General features: G+C 34.3%; 4 protein-coding genes across 7 annotated transcripts in view; 1 reads left to right on the top strand and 3 right to left on the bottom strand.

Annotated features, from left to right (window-relative positions):
• LOC142344569 (sodium/mannose cotransporter SLC5A10-like) overlaps positions 1–8,017 on the top strand; it is a 262,692-nt gene extending 254,675 nt beyond the window's left edge. For both annotated transcript variants that reach the window (XM_075396343.1, XM_075396344.1), the window contains exons 10-13: positions 2,261–2,476; positions 6,597–6,816; positions 7,015–7,357; positions 7,709–8,017. In XM_075396343.1, the coding sequence (XP_075252458.1) occupies positions 2,261–2,476; positions 6,597–6,816; positions 7,015–7,357; positions 7,709–7,739 (810 nt within the window). In that variant the 3' untranslated portion in view covers positions 7,740–8,017. The remainder of the gene's footprint in view (positions 1–2,260; positions 2,477–6,596; positions 6,817–7,014; positions 7,358–7,708) is intronic.
• The window catches only part of LOC142344573 (eukaryotic peptide chain release factor subunit 1-like), a 271,614-nt gene that overhangs the window by 159,037 nt on the left and 93,408 nt on the right, over positions 1–19,169 (bottom strand). The window lies entirely within an intron of this gene.
• LOC142344571 (putative H/ACA ribonucleoprotein complex subunit 4) overlaps positions 1–19,169 on the bottom strand; it is a 556,150-nt gene that overhangs the window by 443,576 nt on the left and 93,405 nt on the right. The window lies entirely within an intron of this gene.
• Positions 15,069–18,078, bottom strand: LOC142344565 (uncharacterized). 3 transcript variants are annotated; one of them, XM_075396338.1, is made up of 4 exons: positions 17,915–18,076; positions 17,264–17,353; positions 16,804–17,194; positions 15,069–16,322 (listed from the first exon to the last, which is right to left on the bottom strand). In XM_075396338.1, the coding sequence occupies exons 3-4, from the start codon at positions 17,150–17,152 to the stop codon at positions 15,181–15,183; spliced, it is 1,491 nt and encodes a 496-aa protein (XP_075252453.1). In that variant the 5' UTR covers positions 17,153–17,194; positions 17,264–17,353; positions 17,915–18,076; the 3' UTR covers positions 15,069–15,180. The 3 variants fall into 3 exon arrangements, with proteins under 3 accessions (XP_075252453.1, XP_075252454.1, XP_075252452.1); XM_075396339.1 differs by lacking the exon at positions 17,264–17,353 and having other exon boundaries at positions 17,915–18,078; XM_075396337.1 differs by lacking the exon at positions 17,915–18,076 and having other exon boundaries at positions 17,264–17,495.

Here is a 19,169-nt window from a genome sequence, read left to right as displayed (position 1 = left end):
GCTTTAGTTGTCCTTCAAGTGCTAATAGTGGTGCAGCTGCTGGGATGGACTTAATTTAAGGTTAAAAGGTCATTTTTAGGAGTTTTTGTGCTCAAATTGGTGCAATTTTTCATGTTTTTGTGATTTTTTTGAGTTTCTTTGTTTGATTAGTGTTAGGTTGAAGTTTTTAAGAGTTGATTAAGGTCGCTTGCGACACAAAATTGCTTGTTATGACCATTTTATGAGCTATAAGTTTTGGTACTACAAACACAAACCCGCGAAAGGATACTAATTTTTGCAATTTTTTTCAGGTTTTTTGAAAATTTTTGTCATTTTTTGAGTTTTTTTAGCCCTAGGTGCCAAGAAACCTCCTCTAGAGTTTGATAATGGGTTTGATAATAGATTAGTGCATAGTTTCTAGTGGTAATGGAATGGTCTTCAACTTTTTGCCATCATGAATTTTAGCATTTTTTGACAAAGCTTGCAATTTTTTCATATTTTTTTGACATTTATTGTCATTATTCAAGTTTTTTGAAACCCAGGGGCCATAAAATCTCAATAGCGGTTGGATGATAAGTTACTGACATTTTTTTAGTTGCCATGGAATAGGTTTCTATTTTTGAATATCACTAATTTTAGCAATTTTTTGACAAAATTCGCATTTTTTTCAGGTTTTTGAAATTTTTCGTCTTTTTTTCAGTTTTTCCAGCTTCAAGGACCAGGCAATCTCCTTTGAGGTTTGTTAATAGGGCACTTCATAGTTTCTAGTAACAATGGAATGGTTTTTAACATTTTAGTGTCTCGAATTTTAGCATTTTTTTTTTTATAAAATCTGCAATTTTTTTAAGGTTTCCTTAAGTTTTTGTCAGTTTTTGATATTCGTCCTTTCTCAAATGCGAGAAAACCTATTCCACGTTTTGATAAAATTTACTGCATGATTTTTAGTTTCAATGGATTAGTTTTCAACAATTTAACCTTTCGACTTTTGGACGTTTTTTGATAAAATTTGCAATTTTTTTCAAGTTTTTTCAAAACGTTTGTATTTTTTTTTCTTGTCTCAGTAGACAGTTAACCTGATCCAGTGTTTGATAGTATGTTATTAAATAATTATTAAATGCTAGGGGGCAATTGAATGGCTTTCAACATTTTAATAGAACGAATTTCTATTTTTTGAAGTTATTGTAGAAAGTATTGCCTATCGGTCTATGAGCCAATGAGTTTTTTAAAGCTTGGAATTGGGTTACTGGATAGCCTCTAGAGACATAGAAGTGATTCTGAAGATATTTGTGTCTGGATTTTCAGCAACATTTTCAGATAATTTGCAATTGATTTCTTTTTTTTCTTACATTTTTTTTTGGTCATTTTCGAGTTAATCATCGATCTTCAAGGGCCAATTAATATTTTTCAGGTCTTGCAGATATAATACTGGACCGATTTCAGAAACAAAATTTGATTTTGAACATATTTTTGAAATAGGTATTTTTAAAGGGAAAAAATTTTGCCTTAGGTTTGAAAGCTTCGAGTTTTAGCAATGAGTATATTTTGTTTAGTTTTGATTCTTTTAATTTCTCATTTTTTTGAGATGATTTTATTTGTGTTCTGGCTGGAATTGTTCAATTGATCTGCTTTTCAGGTAGAGTGCGTCTGAGTTTTTCATTCAATTCTTTGAATTGTATTTCAGGACTTGTCCTGCTATGTTTTTTTGTTTCGTCGTCTGACGCTCTTTTTTCGTTTTACATTTGTTCACACAGCAAAGCTGAAAAAGTCAAATTTTCTGAATGACTTCTTCCTCTCACTAACGGCATTTGCGCGCGTGACGTCATTTCTCACTCGCTTTAGCAAAAGTTTTTAGGATATTTGCGTGATTAGATTTTGATCATACGTGACTTACCTCACTCAATAAAATGACTTTTGCACTTTAAAACTTAAGTTTAATTGGAATTTGTTTAAGGTCAAAGGAACTCATTTGTGCATTAAAGGTCCCTAATAAGAGGCTTCTGCGGAATGAATTTTAACAAGCATTATTAATTTATCGCTGAATGTTTTTACCTAGTTTTTTTTTTTAGCGGCGTCGATTTTTTTTCCAATTTAGATCTGTATCTGTTTCTATCTCTATTATATGGCACGCAGGTCTATTCTTTCGCAGCTATTCCGGCAATCTGCCGGCTATGTTCATTCCATTGGCATTATCTTTTTAATGAGTATTGCTCTTTGTAACTGAGTCGAGAGCTAAACAATCCAGGTTTAACCACCCTTGTAAGGTGTGGTTTTTTGGTTGCAGGGTGCTTTTTGGGGCCTGGTTGCCGGGTTCGTGATCGGGAGTATCCGGATGGTACTGGACATGGTGTACCGCTCTCCCAATTGTGGACAGGAGGATACTCGACCTGGAATTGTGGCAAATTTCCACTACATGTACTTCGCCACTGTCTTGTTCCTCTTCACTATTGTGCTCATCATCATTGTCAGTCTACTCACAGAACCCACTCCTGAGAGCAAGGTAAGATTTGCTTCTTGATATTCGTCGGTTACTATTCTACCAAATACATGCACAGACTATGCAGGTAGTTTTGTTAACGTAGGGGACATGTGTCAATTGTCTTGTCCTGTGAAATGATAGAAAGATCCAATGTCATCATACCAATTGTAATGGCTCTTATAAAATTAAAATGTACAGTTCGTTGTGTGAACTGAGGTACCCAAATGTAGCTATTGGTGAACAAGGCGGCTCGTTAATGTGCGTTCGCACATGATGTTCCGACCCGAGCTCATCTACATTTTTGACTAAAATGTCAACCAAATCAAGAGATAACAAAAATAGATGTTTGAGTTTAAAACAATCGTTACACATTCTATCTACTAATTGAATTACTAATGCCATGCTTCATTACAGCACCAACGTGACCTGACATTGAAGAGACTAGAAAAAAAATAGCACCAACAAAATTTTGGCGGCAAAAAATGAATATCTAAATTTAAAAGCACCTGGTAACAACGTCAAAATGCAGTCAGATAAAACCTTAACTACACAAGTTTACCTTTTACTAACTATACAGCAGATGAAAAGTTTTCTTAACGAGACTAGGTAACAAGCCGACAAAAAGAACGAACAGTGAGGCGAAACTTAAAAATTAATCAACATTTTTTGCACCAAGAAAATTCAAAAATCTTAAAAAACATTGGTTTTTAATAAAAAAATCCTTGATAAATTACTAAAAAGTCATTACAAAACCAAAAGCACCCGTCTGTGGTCAGACTATGCCATAGAAACAAACTAAAGAGAAACTCAAAAAATTACAAACGATTTGCGAAAACACAAACCTTTGCTACCATTAAAATCAATACCTATCATCTGAATATGTATTTTTAATTCAGTTGTTATTTCTGCTATTTCAGTTGAAGGATTTATACTGAAAGATTAAATAAGTTTACTTGGGCCACATTTAAAAACCATTGGGATCTGTTATTACGCGATTGTTCTGAAGGAAGAGAAAAAGAAACGCAAAAAATGGCCATTCAATAAACGTTCAGAAAAACGAAACAACAGTGGCACATAATATCAATATATATGTTATTTCTTGAAATACACGAAATTCGATGGGACATCTGATTGATGAATAGAAGTTAAATTTGACGAAAGGAACCTATTCGCTATATACTGAATGTTTCGAGCAACATCATTCATTCAGTCCTCAATTACAAGCCTATGAGATCTGTGAGCAATTTACGGCTACCTAAAGAACAAAAACAGCGAATTCAGGAAAAAAAATTGAGCGACAAAAGGGTCGAAGGCATTAAAAAAATGAACTTTTCACTAAACACTCTTCAATTTTAAATTAATTTTTCAGGAGCAATGGGAAAACCTTTTTTATCAATATAATTTCAAAAAATCAACAAATATAAACAAATACATTAGACGCACGAAAATTGCGGGAAAACACGTATTATCAACGCCATTAAATTCATTAGCCTTCAACGGAAGCCAGTATATACAATAAATGATGCCTCGAGGGGACAATAAGTTTTTTTGCCAATCGTATTTCATCAATAAGACCTTACAACAAGTTAATGACTATGAAAACAACAACAGAGAGAGGCAAAAACCACAAATTCAGTAGAAAAGTGCCTGAAGAAAATGTCGAAGCAACTCAAATCATAAGCTCTTCCCTGAAAACTTTATTTATGATCCGTTGAACTTCTTCCCTAAACCAATAGGGACTCTCAGCAGTAAGATGATGTGATAAGATTTCAAAAGGATCGAAAAACAAAATAAAGTACCCAAAAAAAATATGAATTCTCGTGGCATTGATGTTTTAAAACTAATAGGTAGAAGATAAAACCGCTAACCAGATTAATTTTGGCTATAGTAGAACGGAAATGGATTCTGTTAGAACCAACAATGACCAAGAGTATTCACGAAAAAAAATTAGGAATGGTTGAATTTCAAAAAAGTTTCGAAAAATTATTTTTAAACCCTTAACAGCCAGTAAACTCAATCTTTCATCGGAGCTCAATGACGATGCTCAGATATAACCCATAGGGAGGAAAATGATGTCTGTCATGCATAGATAGTTAAAAAGACATCACAATAAGTCTTATGACAGAAAACAATAACAAAAACAGCAAAAACTAAAATTCAGTAGAAAAATGCGAGAAGAAAGTGTCGAAGACAATTAAACCATTAGCTATTCTCTGAAAACTTTCTCTGTGATCCACTGAACGTCCTCTCTAAGCCAATTGGATTACAATAATCTTTGGATAATGTGATAAAGAGTTCAAAAGTGACCAATAATTCAAAAAATCCAAAAAAAAAATTAAAAAAAATTGAAATCTTTGTCATTGAAGTCATATAACCAATAGCTAGAAGATAAAACAGCTAAACAGAATATTTTTAGTCGCAGTAAAAAGCAAGTGGGTCCAGTCAATACTGAAACTCACTAACAGTTCAAGAAAAATTTAGGAATTGTTATTGTTCAAATAAAATTTTCGAAAAATGATTTTTATTTTAACAGACATTAAATTCAATAGCTTTCAACGGAAGTCAATAAAAACGCTCAAAGATGCCCCGGTGGCAGTACATTTATGTTTGTCATGCATAGGTATTCATTATGAGATCACAGTAAGTATAATGACTATTAAAACAACAAAAAAAAACAGGAGAAAACCAAAAAATCAGTAGAAAAGTGCAAGAAGAACGTGTCGAAGCCATTTAAACCATAAATTTTTGTTTAAAATTTTTATTGGTCATCCACAGAACATCGTTTTTAAGCTAATGGGAACTGTCAATATTTGGATAATGTGATAAGATTTCAAAAGTAACCAATAATACGTAAAAATCCAAAAAAAATTTTAAAAAATTGAAATTTTTTGTCATTGAAGTCATATAACCAATAGATAGAAGATAAAACCGCTAACCAGTTTAATTTTGGTTGCAGTAGGAAGGAAGAGGGTGCTCTCACCCCTGGACTGACTTACAATTCACTATAATAAGATTATGATTCTTTAATATTCAAAAAAAAATTCGAAAAATTATTTTTTAAGTCTTAACAGCCATTAGCCGCCCCCTCAATGAAATAGACATGTTCACTTAATGCTCATTATGGAACATATTGCACTGTTAGTCAATGAATCCCTACCATAGGACTCCAAAAAAAATAGTAAAACTTCAAAAAGAAATTCAAAATTTCATTCAAAATTACGAAAACTCAGAATCGAAGCCAAAAAAAAACATGAGCAATTCCTTGAAAACGACGTTTTTTGTTCATTGCGCTTCATTCGACTATAAAGGAGTTTTGTCATTAATAGAACGTCGATATAAAATGTGACTTGTCTCTAGGTGACTTAAAAAAGCAAAAAAGAGAAAAGTTTTATTAAAAAAAGGGCTCTCAATTAGAGTTCGATTTTTTTTTTGATAGTGAACTTCCCTATGAGACCAGAACTAGTCTTTCTATCGCCTTGCATTCAACTTTTACGAACTCAAAATTTATTCTTTTTATAGAAATTTGAATTAATGTTTTCGTAAAAAAGATCTTAGTTTGAAGAAAATTGTACTAAAAGTGAACAATCATGCTAAAGATCCCATTGTTCACACAAAACTTCAATCCTCGATAACTCCTCGAAAAAAACGAAATTCAAAAAAATCTTTTTACTTTTGAATTCTACGCTGGACCAGCTTTTTAATGATACCACTCACATTTCTCTACGACGAATATATCGATCGGCCAAAATTCACTGAACAAAAAAAAAAAACCCATTTGAGTATATAGTTCCTTCCCCCACAAGTGGGGTCGGAACAAATATTGTATCTGAGCTTTTGTAATTAGCTTTGCGCTCATCTCAGAAGTTTGTGATAGGCAGTTAAAAATAAAACTCAAACATGTAAAAATGGTGAACGCGCTGCCGAAGAATGCGGTACGGCTTAGTAATTGAAGCCCTTGACAGCTGATATGCAGAATGTGGCGTTTTTATTGTTGATAATTGGGAAGTTGCTGTTGACCAAATCACAGTCAATGAATTGATAACCAATTTTTGGATGGTACGGAACTTAAGTAAGGTTAAATTGCGCTTAAATTGTTCGCAAATGGTTCTATTATCACTTCGCATTTTATTCTTGTCTGCAGATTATAAGGACTACATACTGGACCAGATTGGACCAAACACCGAGGCCCGATGAAGAATCCGCTAACTCAATCATGATGAGGAGCATTGACATGGGAAGAAGGGAGTCTGTGAGTGCGGATCCTGCAGAGGTTGCCGAAGAGGCCCTTGGCACATCAGCCGATTCATCCACTGGAGGGCGTAGTTTTGTTCAGGCTAATGGACACGCAAATCACGTTGGAGGTTTGTTCAAGCTTCCTTGACCTCTTCATTTAGTAATAGTATTATAGCTCGAGTATGTGGACTTGGCCGCTTAAGCATCTTCAGAAATTTTTATTTTTGTGGCAATCCTGAGCTTCTTTGTAAACACTAGTACGGTGGGAAAAGTGGAATTTGTGAAGAGATAGAAGAGATCCTAATAATTGCTCTATTTAATTTCAGGTGATTCGAAACAAGGTAAAAAAGAGAGCAAGGCGAAGAGTCTGTGCCTTTGGATTCTTGGAATAGAAATATCGCACAACACAACTCATCAACAGAATGCAGACGATTCGTTTGAAATGGACAGAAACGGAGGGAGAGGCAACAACTACCGCCAGGACAAGACGGTATCATCCAATGGGGTAGCAGGGCACGAAAATGGCGCTGTTGTTCAAAAAGAAAGCCCGAGTGAACACATCAGTTCGGTGGAACAGGACCCGAAGGCCAAAATAATGCTTTACGTCATGCTTATAATATTGGTGGGGGTCGCTGTGTTTTTCTACCTCTTCTTCAGTATCGCTACAAGGTTTGTTCTATTGTTGGTATCTGTAATTATAAGCTGAGCTCATTGTGTACTCGTGGCTATTCTGTTACGTTTTTGTGAAGTTGATGATATCAACGTGACCTTCAATTGCGTAATCATTTTCTGCGCTACTATGCAAGATCCGATTGTGCCGGTCATAAGTTATATTGGAACAAGCACGTAAACGGTTTACAACTATACTTACTCTGCTGATATGATTCCTCGAAGAACTGAGTTTTGACCCACAGTTCTAATAGCGATTTACTTTGCATTAGTCCTCTATCTGAGGACTACTTAGGACTGACAAAATATGGGAAACAAGGAAGATTGAACCCTTTTTGTGCCCTGTTATAGGTACATTTACCCTCCTCCCGCAGACATGTGAATGTGAAGCCCCTATCGCATCAACCTGTGTTTTTGCTGACTACTGTCTCCTGGTATCCTGCACCCCGACCTCCTCGCCACCTAATTGAGAGGACGGGAGATATTCAAGATGACAGCTTTATAACGAATCACAGCCGGTGCAACATAATCATACATTAGTTTACAAAACTGCATGTAATATGATTGGTTTTGTCAAATACATTTTCTAATTCTATCCTTTGTATTTTATATCACTATATGAGTTCTAAGTGATTTTTAAATTGACCATTTTGCTCAAAAGTCTCCATACAGTGAGATACTCTGACTTATAATGTTAAGAGTTATGGGGAAAGCAGGAAGTAAGTTTCCAAGAACCATTATATTCGCAGTGAACAAAAAGCGCTTTCTGTCGCTCATCCCTCCTTGAGCACTCACTCTGAGGCAAAGATTTTGAATAATTGGTATCTTAAATTATCAAGTTCAGCTTTAGAGTCATGCTTGTCGTACCCGAGCTAACTCGCTTTTGCCGTTTACGCTGGAAGTTCAACCTGGAAACCGCTTTACCGCTAAAAAACTATATGAACCAGGTATTACTGGAAAGGTAAGACTAACTATAGTCATCTAATTTATTAACCGAATAACAAAAAAGAAGGACAAAATTAGGGAAAAAATTTATTAACAGTCTTATTTAGTAGAAAATTGATAGCTTGAGGAATTTATAAATGCTCTCAAACGAAGTTTGTAGCAATTATATTTTTATATAATTTTACCCCAGCGGGTTACTATCGAAGCCAGCAGCTCCTCATTCGTGTCAGAGCAATTCGCCCGACGTTAGCCGGCTTACTTTTATCCCGCCTCAATGCTCATTTTATACCGCTCAAAAAGGTTTTGTTCCGACAGACTTCAGTGGGGGAGGAACTGTATCTTCAAACGGGGTTTTTGTTGAGTCAATTTTGGCCGATCGCTATATCGTAGAGGGCTATGAGTGGTATCATTAGAAAGCCCGTCCAGTGAATATATAACTAAAAGGATTTCAATTTTTCCACGGCGTTATCTAGGTATAAAATTGTGAACGATTGACTGATTTTCGTTGTTACTTTTCACATGTCCATATTTTTACGCAAGTTTTTGGCAATTTTGCCTAAAAATGCTTTAAAAATTGTACAAATAGTGTTGTTGATTTTATCTCTAAAAGCAGAAGAGTATCAACTTTTTGTCCAGTTTCTGGCTAAAATTGGTGCAAAATTTTTCAAAATTTATTCTTTTCAGCGATAGGAGCTTTTTCGTCCACTTAGTTTAAATTTGCCGGATTAACCCACATAAAAACTGTTGACACAATCTTCCTTCGCTGCCTCCAAAGAAGGCAAGTTTTACTTGTGCATTCTTTGAGAGTGTTCTTGAATTAAAATTATGCAAAATGCATCATTTATTTTTGATATATTGACTTTTTAAATCAAATTAACCATATCCTTAAAATTCAGATCAATTAAGTATTCCTAACTAAATAAGCGCAATAACAAGTCTAGTTTTGGTGTAATCGCTGTATTTTGAAAGCCCAAAAATCGGATTGTAATCAGTCGATGTTTATTTAAGATATTTCCGCATTTTTTGCTTCTTTGTACGTTAGAGAAAAAAATCAATTGAAATCAATCAAAGCGTACTAATCTCAGGTCCAACTGGCTTCCGAAAGAGCTCCAGGAAAACCCATCTAGTTTTTTAGTCGAAAGCTGATGGTCGTTTTCACTTTTAGGAATACTTATTTACGAAATTAATAATTTCGAGATTATTTAGCTTTGCGACTGTTTTTTCTGTTTTAGTCTTTTTGGTTTGGTCAATTTGTGGCGTATGATCTATAAATAAAGTTCGCATCATCTTTCTAATAGACTTAAATTTAAAATCTGAGGTTTTACAATATAAATAATTGTTTTTCTGCTTGAATACAACGAATTTATTTAGTTTTTAGAAATATTCCTTTCTTCGAGGTCTTTTTTCTTGTCTTCCCAGATTAACAGGTCAGATATCACATTATTAGCCTTTAAAATTGGTTTTAATTCTACGGATCGGTTTTTCTGTTAATAGATTATGTTATTAACTGCTTCGACGCCATCTTCTATTAGAATTTAACGGAATTTTCTGCTTTTCTTTATTCTTCTTTTTTTAGTCGTAAAATGAATTCTGGATGGTAGCAGGTCTTAGCGGCTTCCTATGGCTGAAAAAAGGAACCAATTACTGATTTTAGTTGATTGCTAATGTTTTTCATGACATTAAAATCAAATGTTTAAAGAAATATATAGACGTACTTTTCATATTTGCACTTTTCTGTTTTTTGGGTCTACTTGCTACCTAATCTCATTAACTACAGGTTATATATCAAATCATTGATGTTTGCAGAAGGCTCAATTGAACATATCGAATGTCTTTAGTGCATTGCTTATTGATTTAACGCCCCCGATCGTCGCGGTTTTTCGCAAATTATTAATTTAATTATTTTTTGTCTATTTTTTTGTAGTTGTATGAATAATTCGGAATAATTGCAGGTTTTAACGGCTTACTGTGGATTAAGAAAAGAATCTTTTTTTCCGATTTCAGTTGTTAGCTAAAGTTTTTCAAGACTTTGGAATCAAATGTTTTAAAAAACATAGAATTAACTTTTTAATTTGCACTTTGCTGTTCTTTTTGGTGTACTTGTTTCCCTTTCTCATCAATTACAGGTCCAATATCAAGCTATCGCTCTTGATTAAAGGCACAATTGATTATGTATCTGTTTTTAATGCGTTGCTTATTGTTCTAACGGCTTCAATGCCTGTTGTTTGCAGTTTTTTTTATTTTGTCTATTTATTGCTCTTTTTGTAGACGTCTGATATATTCTGAATAATGCCAGATCTCAATGGCCTTTGAAAAATAAAAGAAGCCCTTTATTGTTTTCAGTTAATAGCTAATGGTATTATATCTTTCAAATTTAATTGTAATCGAAAAATAAAATTTTTATCTTTTTTTAATGATTGTTACCTAGTCTAATTGTTCAGAGTCCACATATCTCATTATTCGTGTTGAAATAAATTGCATTTGACTCTATCTTCCTGTTTACAGAACATATTATGGTGTTAACAGCTTCGTTACCGTTTTCGTACAAAGTTTAATGGAGTTCTTGTGTTTCTCATCTGAATTTGTTGTTCGTTTTTGTAGACGTACGACATGTTCTGGAAGTTATTTAAAATTATTTGTTTCAAAAAAACAGCGGTATTTTTTTTAATTTTGCCGTTTTTGATCATTTTTGTCTACTTTTTACTGAGTCTCTTCATGGAGTGGTCCCGTGTTTTTCCTAGTGAAGTACAAACTAACAAAATAATTTGTTTTGTTTAGGATTTTTTTTGACTTTATTGTTATTGTAGTTTTTTTTAAAAAAAGACAGTGAGTTTTGGATGTTCATGTTTATTGTTGCTATTCGATTTTTTTTTTGTTTTTTTTTGTCTCATAGTCTTAATAATGACAAGTCTTATCGACTCACTAATGTGGCATTATTTACTTTTCTAAGTGATTTGAGTTGGAAGCTGTTTATTAATAGCCGCACAGCGATAGCTGGGGCTATTATTGGCCTTCTCTTGGTTTTTACAATTCAAAGAATTTGAATTGTATTGGGGTGCTGTCTTTTTTTTAAGATCTGTTTACACATTTTCATTATTTTTGAAGTCAAATTGGAGTAGTGATTTTGGTCACGCTGAAACAGGAAATTGAGCAAAAAGCGAGTGGTTTTGCGGCATGAATTTTTTTTTCGCTCCAATTTTAAAGTAGAGTGAGAAAATGTTGTTTGAACAATATTTCGCTTTCTCGCTAGTGGTTTTTTGTTCACATGCGGAAATTTCACTTTGTTTTTTACTGTTTTTTCAATTTTTTAGATCAGATTTTTTTCTAAATGGTTTTTCCAATCCATTCATAGTTAGTTTTAGTCCTAGTTTTTTTGTTTTAACCGAACTTTCTTTTCTCGCTAATGGTTTTTTGTCCGCATGCGGCATTTTGACATTGGTTTAGTTTTTTTAAATTTTCTTATCTGATTTTTGAAGAAATCAGATTACTAATTTTGCCATTTCACTAACAGTCAGTTTAGGTCTAGGATTTTGTTTAGTCAATGAAAATTTTTTGAATTGTAGGTCAGGACTTGTCCTGCTATGTTTTTTTATTTCGTCGTAGCGATTTTTGTTACCACCATATGACGTCACAACCACTTCAAATCTGCTTTTTGTTCATTCGTTCATGCAATTTTAACTGAAGTGCGTGTGTGACTTCATTTTTCGCTCTTAGTGGAGCGAGTTTTTTTGTTCATTCGCGTGATTAACGTTTTGGTCACACTTGACTTACCTCACTCTCAAAAATGACTTCCTCACTTTGAAACTGACTTTTGTTTTCTTTATTTCAAAGAGATAAGGTCAAATGGGTGTGTGTCACTCTAATTGAAGGTAATTTGAGAGCAGCTAATAGAGGCAGCAAAAACTTATACAGATTTTAAATCAAAATATAACATATCCGCCTTCAATGGAAAGACGAATTTTTTGGTCTGTCTTTTTTACTCTTTTGTTGAGACTGCAGATCTACGAAGCTGTTGCGGCTATTTTCTGGCAATCTCCCAGTTATGTTTCATTTTTATTCATTTACCAATTATTTTTGATCAGTATGTGAGATTTTTAAAATTTTTTCTTCCTCATTTGGTAGACAATTAAGCCAAAATTGTGGATAAGCGGGGTCGGAACATTATGTGCAAACGCACCTTACCGAGTCTCCTTGTTTGTCTATGGATTCAAATTTTGGTTTACCATTTAGTAAGCTCTCTTTAATTGAATTGATTTCATGTGAGTGTCGTCATTTTTTACATACACTCATGCGCTGTTACTTTTCGTGGATCTGGTGGGTTAATTTTTTAAAATTAATTATCTTGCATTGGCCAATTTTGTATCTTTTATCATTTTTACACTCTGGCGATATTTTCAAGGCTAGTTTAACATTAAAAAGTGGTCATTAATGGTCTGTTACTTGCTTCTTGTTCAGTTTGTCTTGATTGGATCCTCCCTTGTTGAAAAATTGAGCTCACCTCATTGTCTTTGCATAGCAGTATGTAATACCTCTATATGTCATAGATCAGCTTGCATTTTGGTTTCGTTTTATTTTAAACTCATCAGCTGTAAATCATTCAATTGTTGGCTTTAGGGCATTTCTTGTTGAGATAAAAACAGTTATCTAAACATGAAAACTTAAGAAATTATAGTTTAATTCGGGTCATATAATGTTTTTTGAATAGATTGTATTGCGTATTCTTTAGGACTCGATTTCGTCACATTTAAAGGCTTCCTCATATCACGAGAAAATGAATTCAACATTGATTTCGTTATTTGGACGCGGAAGTTGTGAAAAATTCCAGACATGATAAGCAAAGTTTCCGGTAAAAACATTTTAAGACAAATTTTTAGTAGCAGTATTTGTTAGCAAATATTTGTAACGTGATTAAAATTGAGCTTTTCGTTGTACGGAAAATTGCCTGCGTTTTGAAAATTGACGAGGTTATTCAGAGCGCAGTGTTTTCATTTTAAACTGGTTTTTTCGACTGTACTTGTTTTTTGTATCTTTGTGGCATTGTGGGAAAATAAATAAACATCACTAAATACTTGAAAAAAAGGACAAATCCATACTTTTAGGAGTGCCACTTTTTCCGCGTAAACAGTTTCAATCATCCTAAAGCATGATTGGCCAGTTTTGTTTCAACTTACTTAATATACCAAACTTCCAAAAGTAAGTTATCAATTAGGTTTTCAATTCCTGTAATTTTGGTACCTTAAAGTTATCTTGCAAGTGTGAATCTATTTGCCAAATGATGGCAGGATTATGATTTCCAAAATTATATGAATTGTGTTACAAGATTTGTGCAGGACTGGAGGTTTTATAGTGCGTTTTGACTAATGAGTTAGAGAAATTATAATGAGCTACAACGCGTTTCAGTTGGAAGCAAAAAATTGTCTTGATGACAAACATTTCAAGGGTTTTTTCAAAACGAATCTCGAGAGCCTTAATATTTGAAGTTCTGTGGAGCATATTTAAACTGAAGCGGCTGATCACGACGTTGCCTCTCCGTCCTTCTCTGTCGTATCATGTCTCTATCGACGTATCATGTCTCTATCTTCGTGATATCAAAAACTTGAAAATCATTCCTTTGCATCTAGAAGCTATGCAGTAACTATTATCAAACTCTAGAAGAGGTTTCTTGACTCTTGAGGCTGGAAAAACCTAAAAATGACAAAAAATTTCAAAAACTTGAAAAATGCAAGTTTCATTAAAAAATTGCTAAAATTGATATTAAAAAGTTGAAAACTAATGCATAAAAGGCCAATAAAAATTTTCCAATAACTTATTATCAAACTCCAACGGATGTTTTCTGACCCCTGAGGCCAAATGAACCTGCATAATGACAATAAATTAAAAAAAAACTGGAAAAAATTGCAAGCTTTGTCAAAAAAATAAATGCTGAAAGTCGTGATGCTGAAAAGCATTCCATTACATCTAGAAACTATACAGTAGCCTTTTATCAAACCCTAGAGGAGCTTCCTTGCCTCTTGAGGCTGGAGAAATCTAAGAAATTACAAAGATTTTCAAAAAGTTTTAAAATTTGAAAATTAATAAATTTGCGTGTTTCTGTTTGGATTAGAAAAACATATAGTTCTTAAAATGGTCATAAAAAGTACTTATGACTTGCAAAAGACCTTTATCAACTTTAAACAGCCTGGTCCAACAAAAATTTTAGACTGGTCCAACAAAAATTCAAAGAATGACGAAAAAAAACACGATAAACTACAACATTTTGGGCTCTTAAAATGACCTCTTAACCTTAAACTACGGCCTTCCCAGTAGCTTCACCACACTAAACACTTGAATGACTACTAAACACGGCTAAGGGCCTCTAATGAAACTTAATGCCCGCTGTGCGCTACCTTTTTATCCCCTTTTTGAGGACGAAAAGTCAAATGGGTCAGACGAAAAATCGGTTAAGCGAAAAATCGCATAAAAAACCAACAGGACTAATATCATTGCTACAAACTTCGTTTGAGAGCAATTAAACAATTAACTGTTATTTAAAAAATAACATTTTATAGTACAGATCAGTAAAGCTACTGCTGTTTTCTTGAAACTGCTGTTACGCGTAAAATGACGAACTACAAATTTCAGTCTTCGAAATTTGGGTGTTAATGTGTGTCGTAATCTTTTCTTTATTTTCCAGAAGTCTTCTAATATTTATGACACTTCAGCTATCATACTACTAGTGTAGATGTTTTTTTTGCTTTTTATTACCAACTTGGTACGCCGCCTCAAATTCCAATAATCGAACTGTTAATTCATAGTTATTTGATATGAAATCAATTTACAGCTTTCTCTTAATCTAAGCCACTTTAATATTTTACAGTGAGACAAGGGCAAAACAGTGATTATAAACATAAACTTTGATAGTTTTTTATTATGCTTTGTAGTTTCGACAGCAATTTTTTGTCCTCAGCGAGAGTAGCTTCGAAATTAGTTTTCAATTGAAAAATGTTTTCATAGTCGAGAGCAATTCTGAGAACTGCAAAATCGGAGCCTATTTCTACTGGTTGGCCCATATAGCATTCTTTTTTCAAAATGTACTGGAACGATTGGTCAGCATTGTCAATTTTGTGTGCTAAATCTTCAGTCATCAGTTCGCAAACCTTTGTGAGCTCGTCCTTTCTCAACCACAAGTTCTCTAAACCAATTTTGACTTTAATCGAAACAATGGACGGAATGTTGGTGGAGTCCAATATTTCCATATATGGACTTTTCTCAACCTCGCCGCAAATTTCTTTTCTCCATGCGCTCTCAAGCTGGAATCGCTCGTCGAATGAAATACTAAGCGACTTTTCGATTGCATATATGCCCGCAACCCATCGTAATATCAGGCCAAGATTTAACGCCGTGCTTAAATCTGTCTTCCAGAAATGGAACTTTTGAGGAATGTTTCCCGACGTTAGGAAATGATTAAGTCCTTTGGGCAAAGAGCTTTGAATTGTAACAATTTGGTCAACGTAATGCGCAGGAACAAGAACCGCGCCACAAAAAGGCGGTGCTCGGAAAAATTTGCTGGCTGTGAAAAGGACAAAGTGGCCATTTTGTACAACGTTTTTAATTTCGTCAAAGTTCACGCGTGCTTGGCATGCATCTACGACTCCTATGCAATTGTCTTTGCTTCTTAATGACTCGCAAATTCCTGTTTTGGATCCAATTACTGTGTGGAGAATAGAAACCGCGTTCTCCTTTTTAGATCTTTCCAGAATTTGCTCAATCTCACGGGTGGCATTCGCTATGTTACCAGTTTTAAGACGAGCTTTGATAGCAATAGCCTCCACGTTCTCACCGAGACCTTTCAGAGGCTGACCAATTTTGGGTTGTTCGAAATCTGGAGATGGAACTGGAAGGGTTTCGGAAAAGTGCTTTCCATTGGCGCAATCAAGAGTAAACGATCCAATTTCACCTCCACAGGTAACGATATTGATCACCTTTCGACCCGGATGCAACATTTTTGCAATCATCACAGGAATGTACTCAGCGTCACTTCCTGAAATGCTGCTATGGTTTATACCAACATACACACTGTTAGCAAATATAAGATTAATGGTTAGATAATACAAAGCATTGGTCCTCCGTTGCTATGAAGCGAACGATGGCGACAGTCCGAGTCGTGATCCGAGATCCCGGGCGATTCCAAGAACCTTCAACTTCTTCCGTTCTGAGATGGCAAAATCAATCTGCAGAAATTATAGAAAAATCTAGAAAGATCCAGACGTGTTAATCTTATTCTTTGATGTGTTATTGGCTTTGACTGATTAACAGATATCTCCCTGTTCATACGAATAAGAGAAGAGAAAGTGGCGTTGACCTGAAAACAAAGTTAGTGATCTAAGAAGTTCAAGAGCAATTAATAGCTTGAAGACTTGAGTAAAGATATCTTTCAAGTGCCTTGTTAGTATTGCAAACTGATGGTAAAGATATTTAACACTTTCTTTCAAGCACAGCGCTCAGAGACAATATTTTTTTACCTGAAGGTGTGAAAATGACCTCACATCCATCATCGGCCAACCCCAGGGCTGACTTCAATCGCAGCCTCAACTCGTCTTCAAATCCCAGGTAATCAAAGTGGGCATCAGCCTTCATTCGGTTCCAGACTTTGGAGACTTCGTCATAGGCGTCTTCGGTTGAAAAGTTACACGTACATGATGCGCGAAATATGCAGTCACGGTTCGGAGTTGGTTTTGTCATGTATTTGTTCACGTTTTTGGGGCCTCGCAGCCGCGATCGGTCATCGGAGCCGCTTGTCAGAAGATCTGATAGCTCGTTGAAACTTTCTTGCGATGCTTGGGCAACTTTGTCGTTGATATTGGGTGCCATTTGCGGTGTGGTTAGTTGAAATCGTTTTGGAATTCAGGCAACCTAAAACATGCAAAAAGAAGGAGTTTATACGAATCTTTCAACTAATTGAATCTATTAAGGAGCATTGACCTGATTTCAAACTTTCTCTTTGTTTGGTCCTTTGTTCTCTTTGTCCTCTCAAATTTCAGGTTTGGTTGTTGAAATGTCTGCTAGTTAGATCTAAACTACAAATGTGATTAAAGGTGCAAAATTTGATTTCAACTAGTTGTTCAGAAGATAGCGTGAACTAATCATACTGCAAAATTTCCTTCACATAGTGTCACGCTATTACTAAGAACTATGTACTTTAAGCTCTGAGAATATTACGTAATTAACTTCATTCTGGTCATAAATATTGCGTAACACTTATCGCACGCACTAACTGTTGACTGGGTTCATCATAATATTTGTTGGTTCAATTGAGGTGATCTGAAGGAATTATAAAGTTGTTTGAGTCAAAGTTCTCTTGTAATTTTGTTTGCAAATGAGACATTTCAAACAACATTGTTGAATGTCAACAAATCTCTTTCACCCTAGCTGAAAGCTCGATTTGTGAACCGGCAAAATCAGAGCGTAACTTATTGATCTACTTTCAGATTTCACGTAGAAGTCAAATTTAAAATTAAACTGATTTTTTCCCGAAGAATTAAGAAGTTTGATTTTGGTGGAACTACAAAATGCTCCGTGAGCAGTCAGCTTGCGGTAGAACTATGTCCTAAGCTATTTACTAAAAATACTTACGCAAAAGTAATTGATGCCAGAAGTTGAAAATGATTATGATATCACAAATTGAAAAACAACTGATATAATTAAATTAATACATTGAAAACTTTCAGTCGTAACTTGCATTAACAAAAGTTCACGTTGTAACGTTAATAATAAGTCTTTCTAAAACATTTGGTCAGCTTTGCTGATAACTAATATTAAACACACAAGTTCATTCATATTTGAACCAAAATCTTGTTTTTTTTTTGCAATTTGAAGAATTCGTCTTTTTTACAAGTATTGGTGGAACGTCTTCTTTATCGGTAATTTTGTTGGACTATACTTGAAACAGGAAATGAAATGCGTGAAAACTAAGAGTTTAGGTGAAATTTCTGACAAAAGAGGCATAGAAAGGAGAAAGAGTGGTTTTCTTTTCAAGCCATATTTTTGAGAGAGCGAGAGAAATAGGCATGACATTTTTTTTATCACAAGTGGCATTTTCAAAGCAATTTTTTAAAATCAAAACCCAATTATTTAGGTAATGTTGTTTGTGTCAGTTTTATAAACTAATAATTTGGTTTGGAAGAATTTTTGACAATCTGAAACAATTAACACTCTTCTGTCATTTTGCCATGTTAGAGGTGTTTTAACAGTTCATTTCTTCTTCAAAGCTTTTTTTTAATCATTTCGTGAGTTTGTTGGTTTAAATAGATTGCTCTAGCTAACGTAGTAATTTTAAGAAAATTTTAATGAGTTTTCGTCGGTTTTTCTTTTTTCATTTTTCGTATTTTGTGCTTCTCAAATTAGTTTTTTGTTTAGTATTTAACTTTGAGTTATTCTATAGGTCTTGCTTCCAACTGGAGACTAGACCAGGAAATTTTCGATGAATAAAGATTAGGTTTTCAATTCTTGCAGCTGTTTTTGTTGTTTAATTGCTCTTGAACGAAGTTCATAGCAATTATTGTAAAAGTGTGTGTGTGTTTTTACGACTCGAAGAGGAGTATTGAGATTCTACAGGTTTTTACGACTCGAAGAGGAGTATTGAGATTCTACAGGTTTTTACGACTCGAAGAGGAGTAATGAGATTCTACAGGTTTTTTTTTTAGCAGAAAGCAAGTTTGTTCATGACTTGAATTTTGACTTCTTTCAGTTCGAGCATTCACCTCCGTTTTTGACTGTTGACTTCTGTTTTCGAACATTGGACTTTAACAGTAGCTTCGTTTGTAATGTATTGTAATTAGAAACTGCTGGCAATGTTCAAGGTGAAGAGGTCATTTTGAGATAATTTGTT

This window comes from Convolutriloba macropyga, chromosome 8, assembly GCF_964194025.1.
Source record: "Convolutriloba macropyga chromosome 8, txConMacr16.3, whole genome shotgun sequence".
NCBI lineage: Eukaryota > Metazoa > Xenacoelomorpha > Acoela > Convolutidae > Convolutriloba > Convolutriloba macropyga.
Note: the sequence above shows the minus strand (reverse complement) of the source record. Positions and strands in the feature narration are given on the sequence as shown.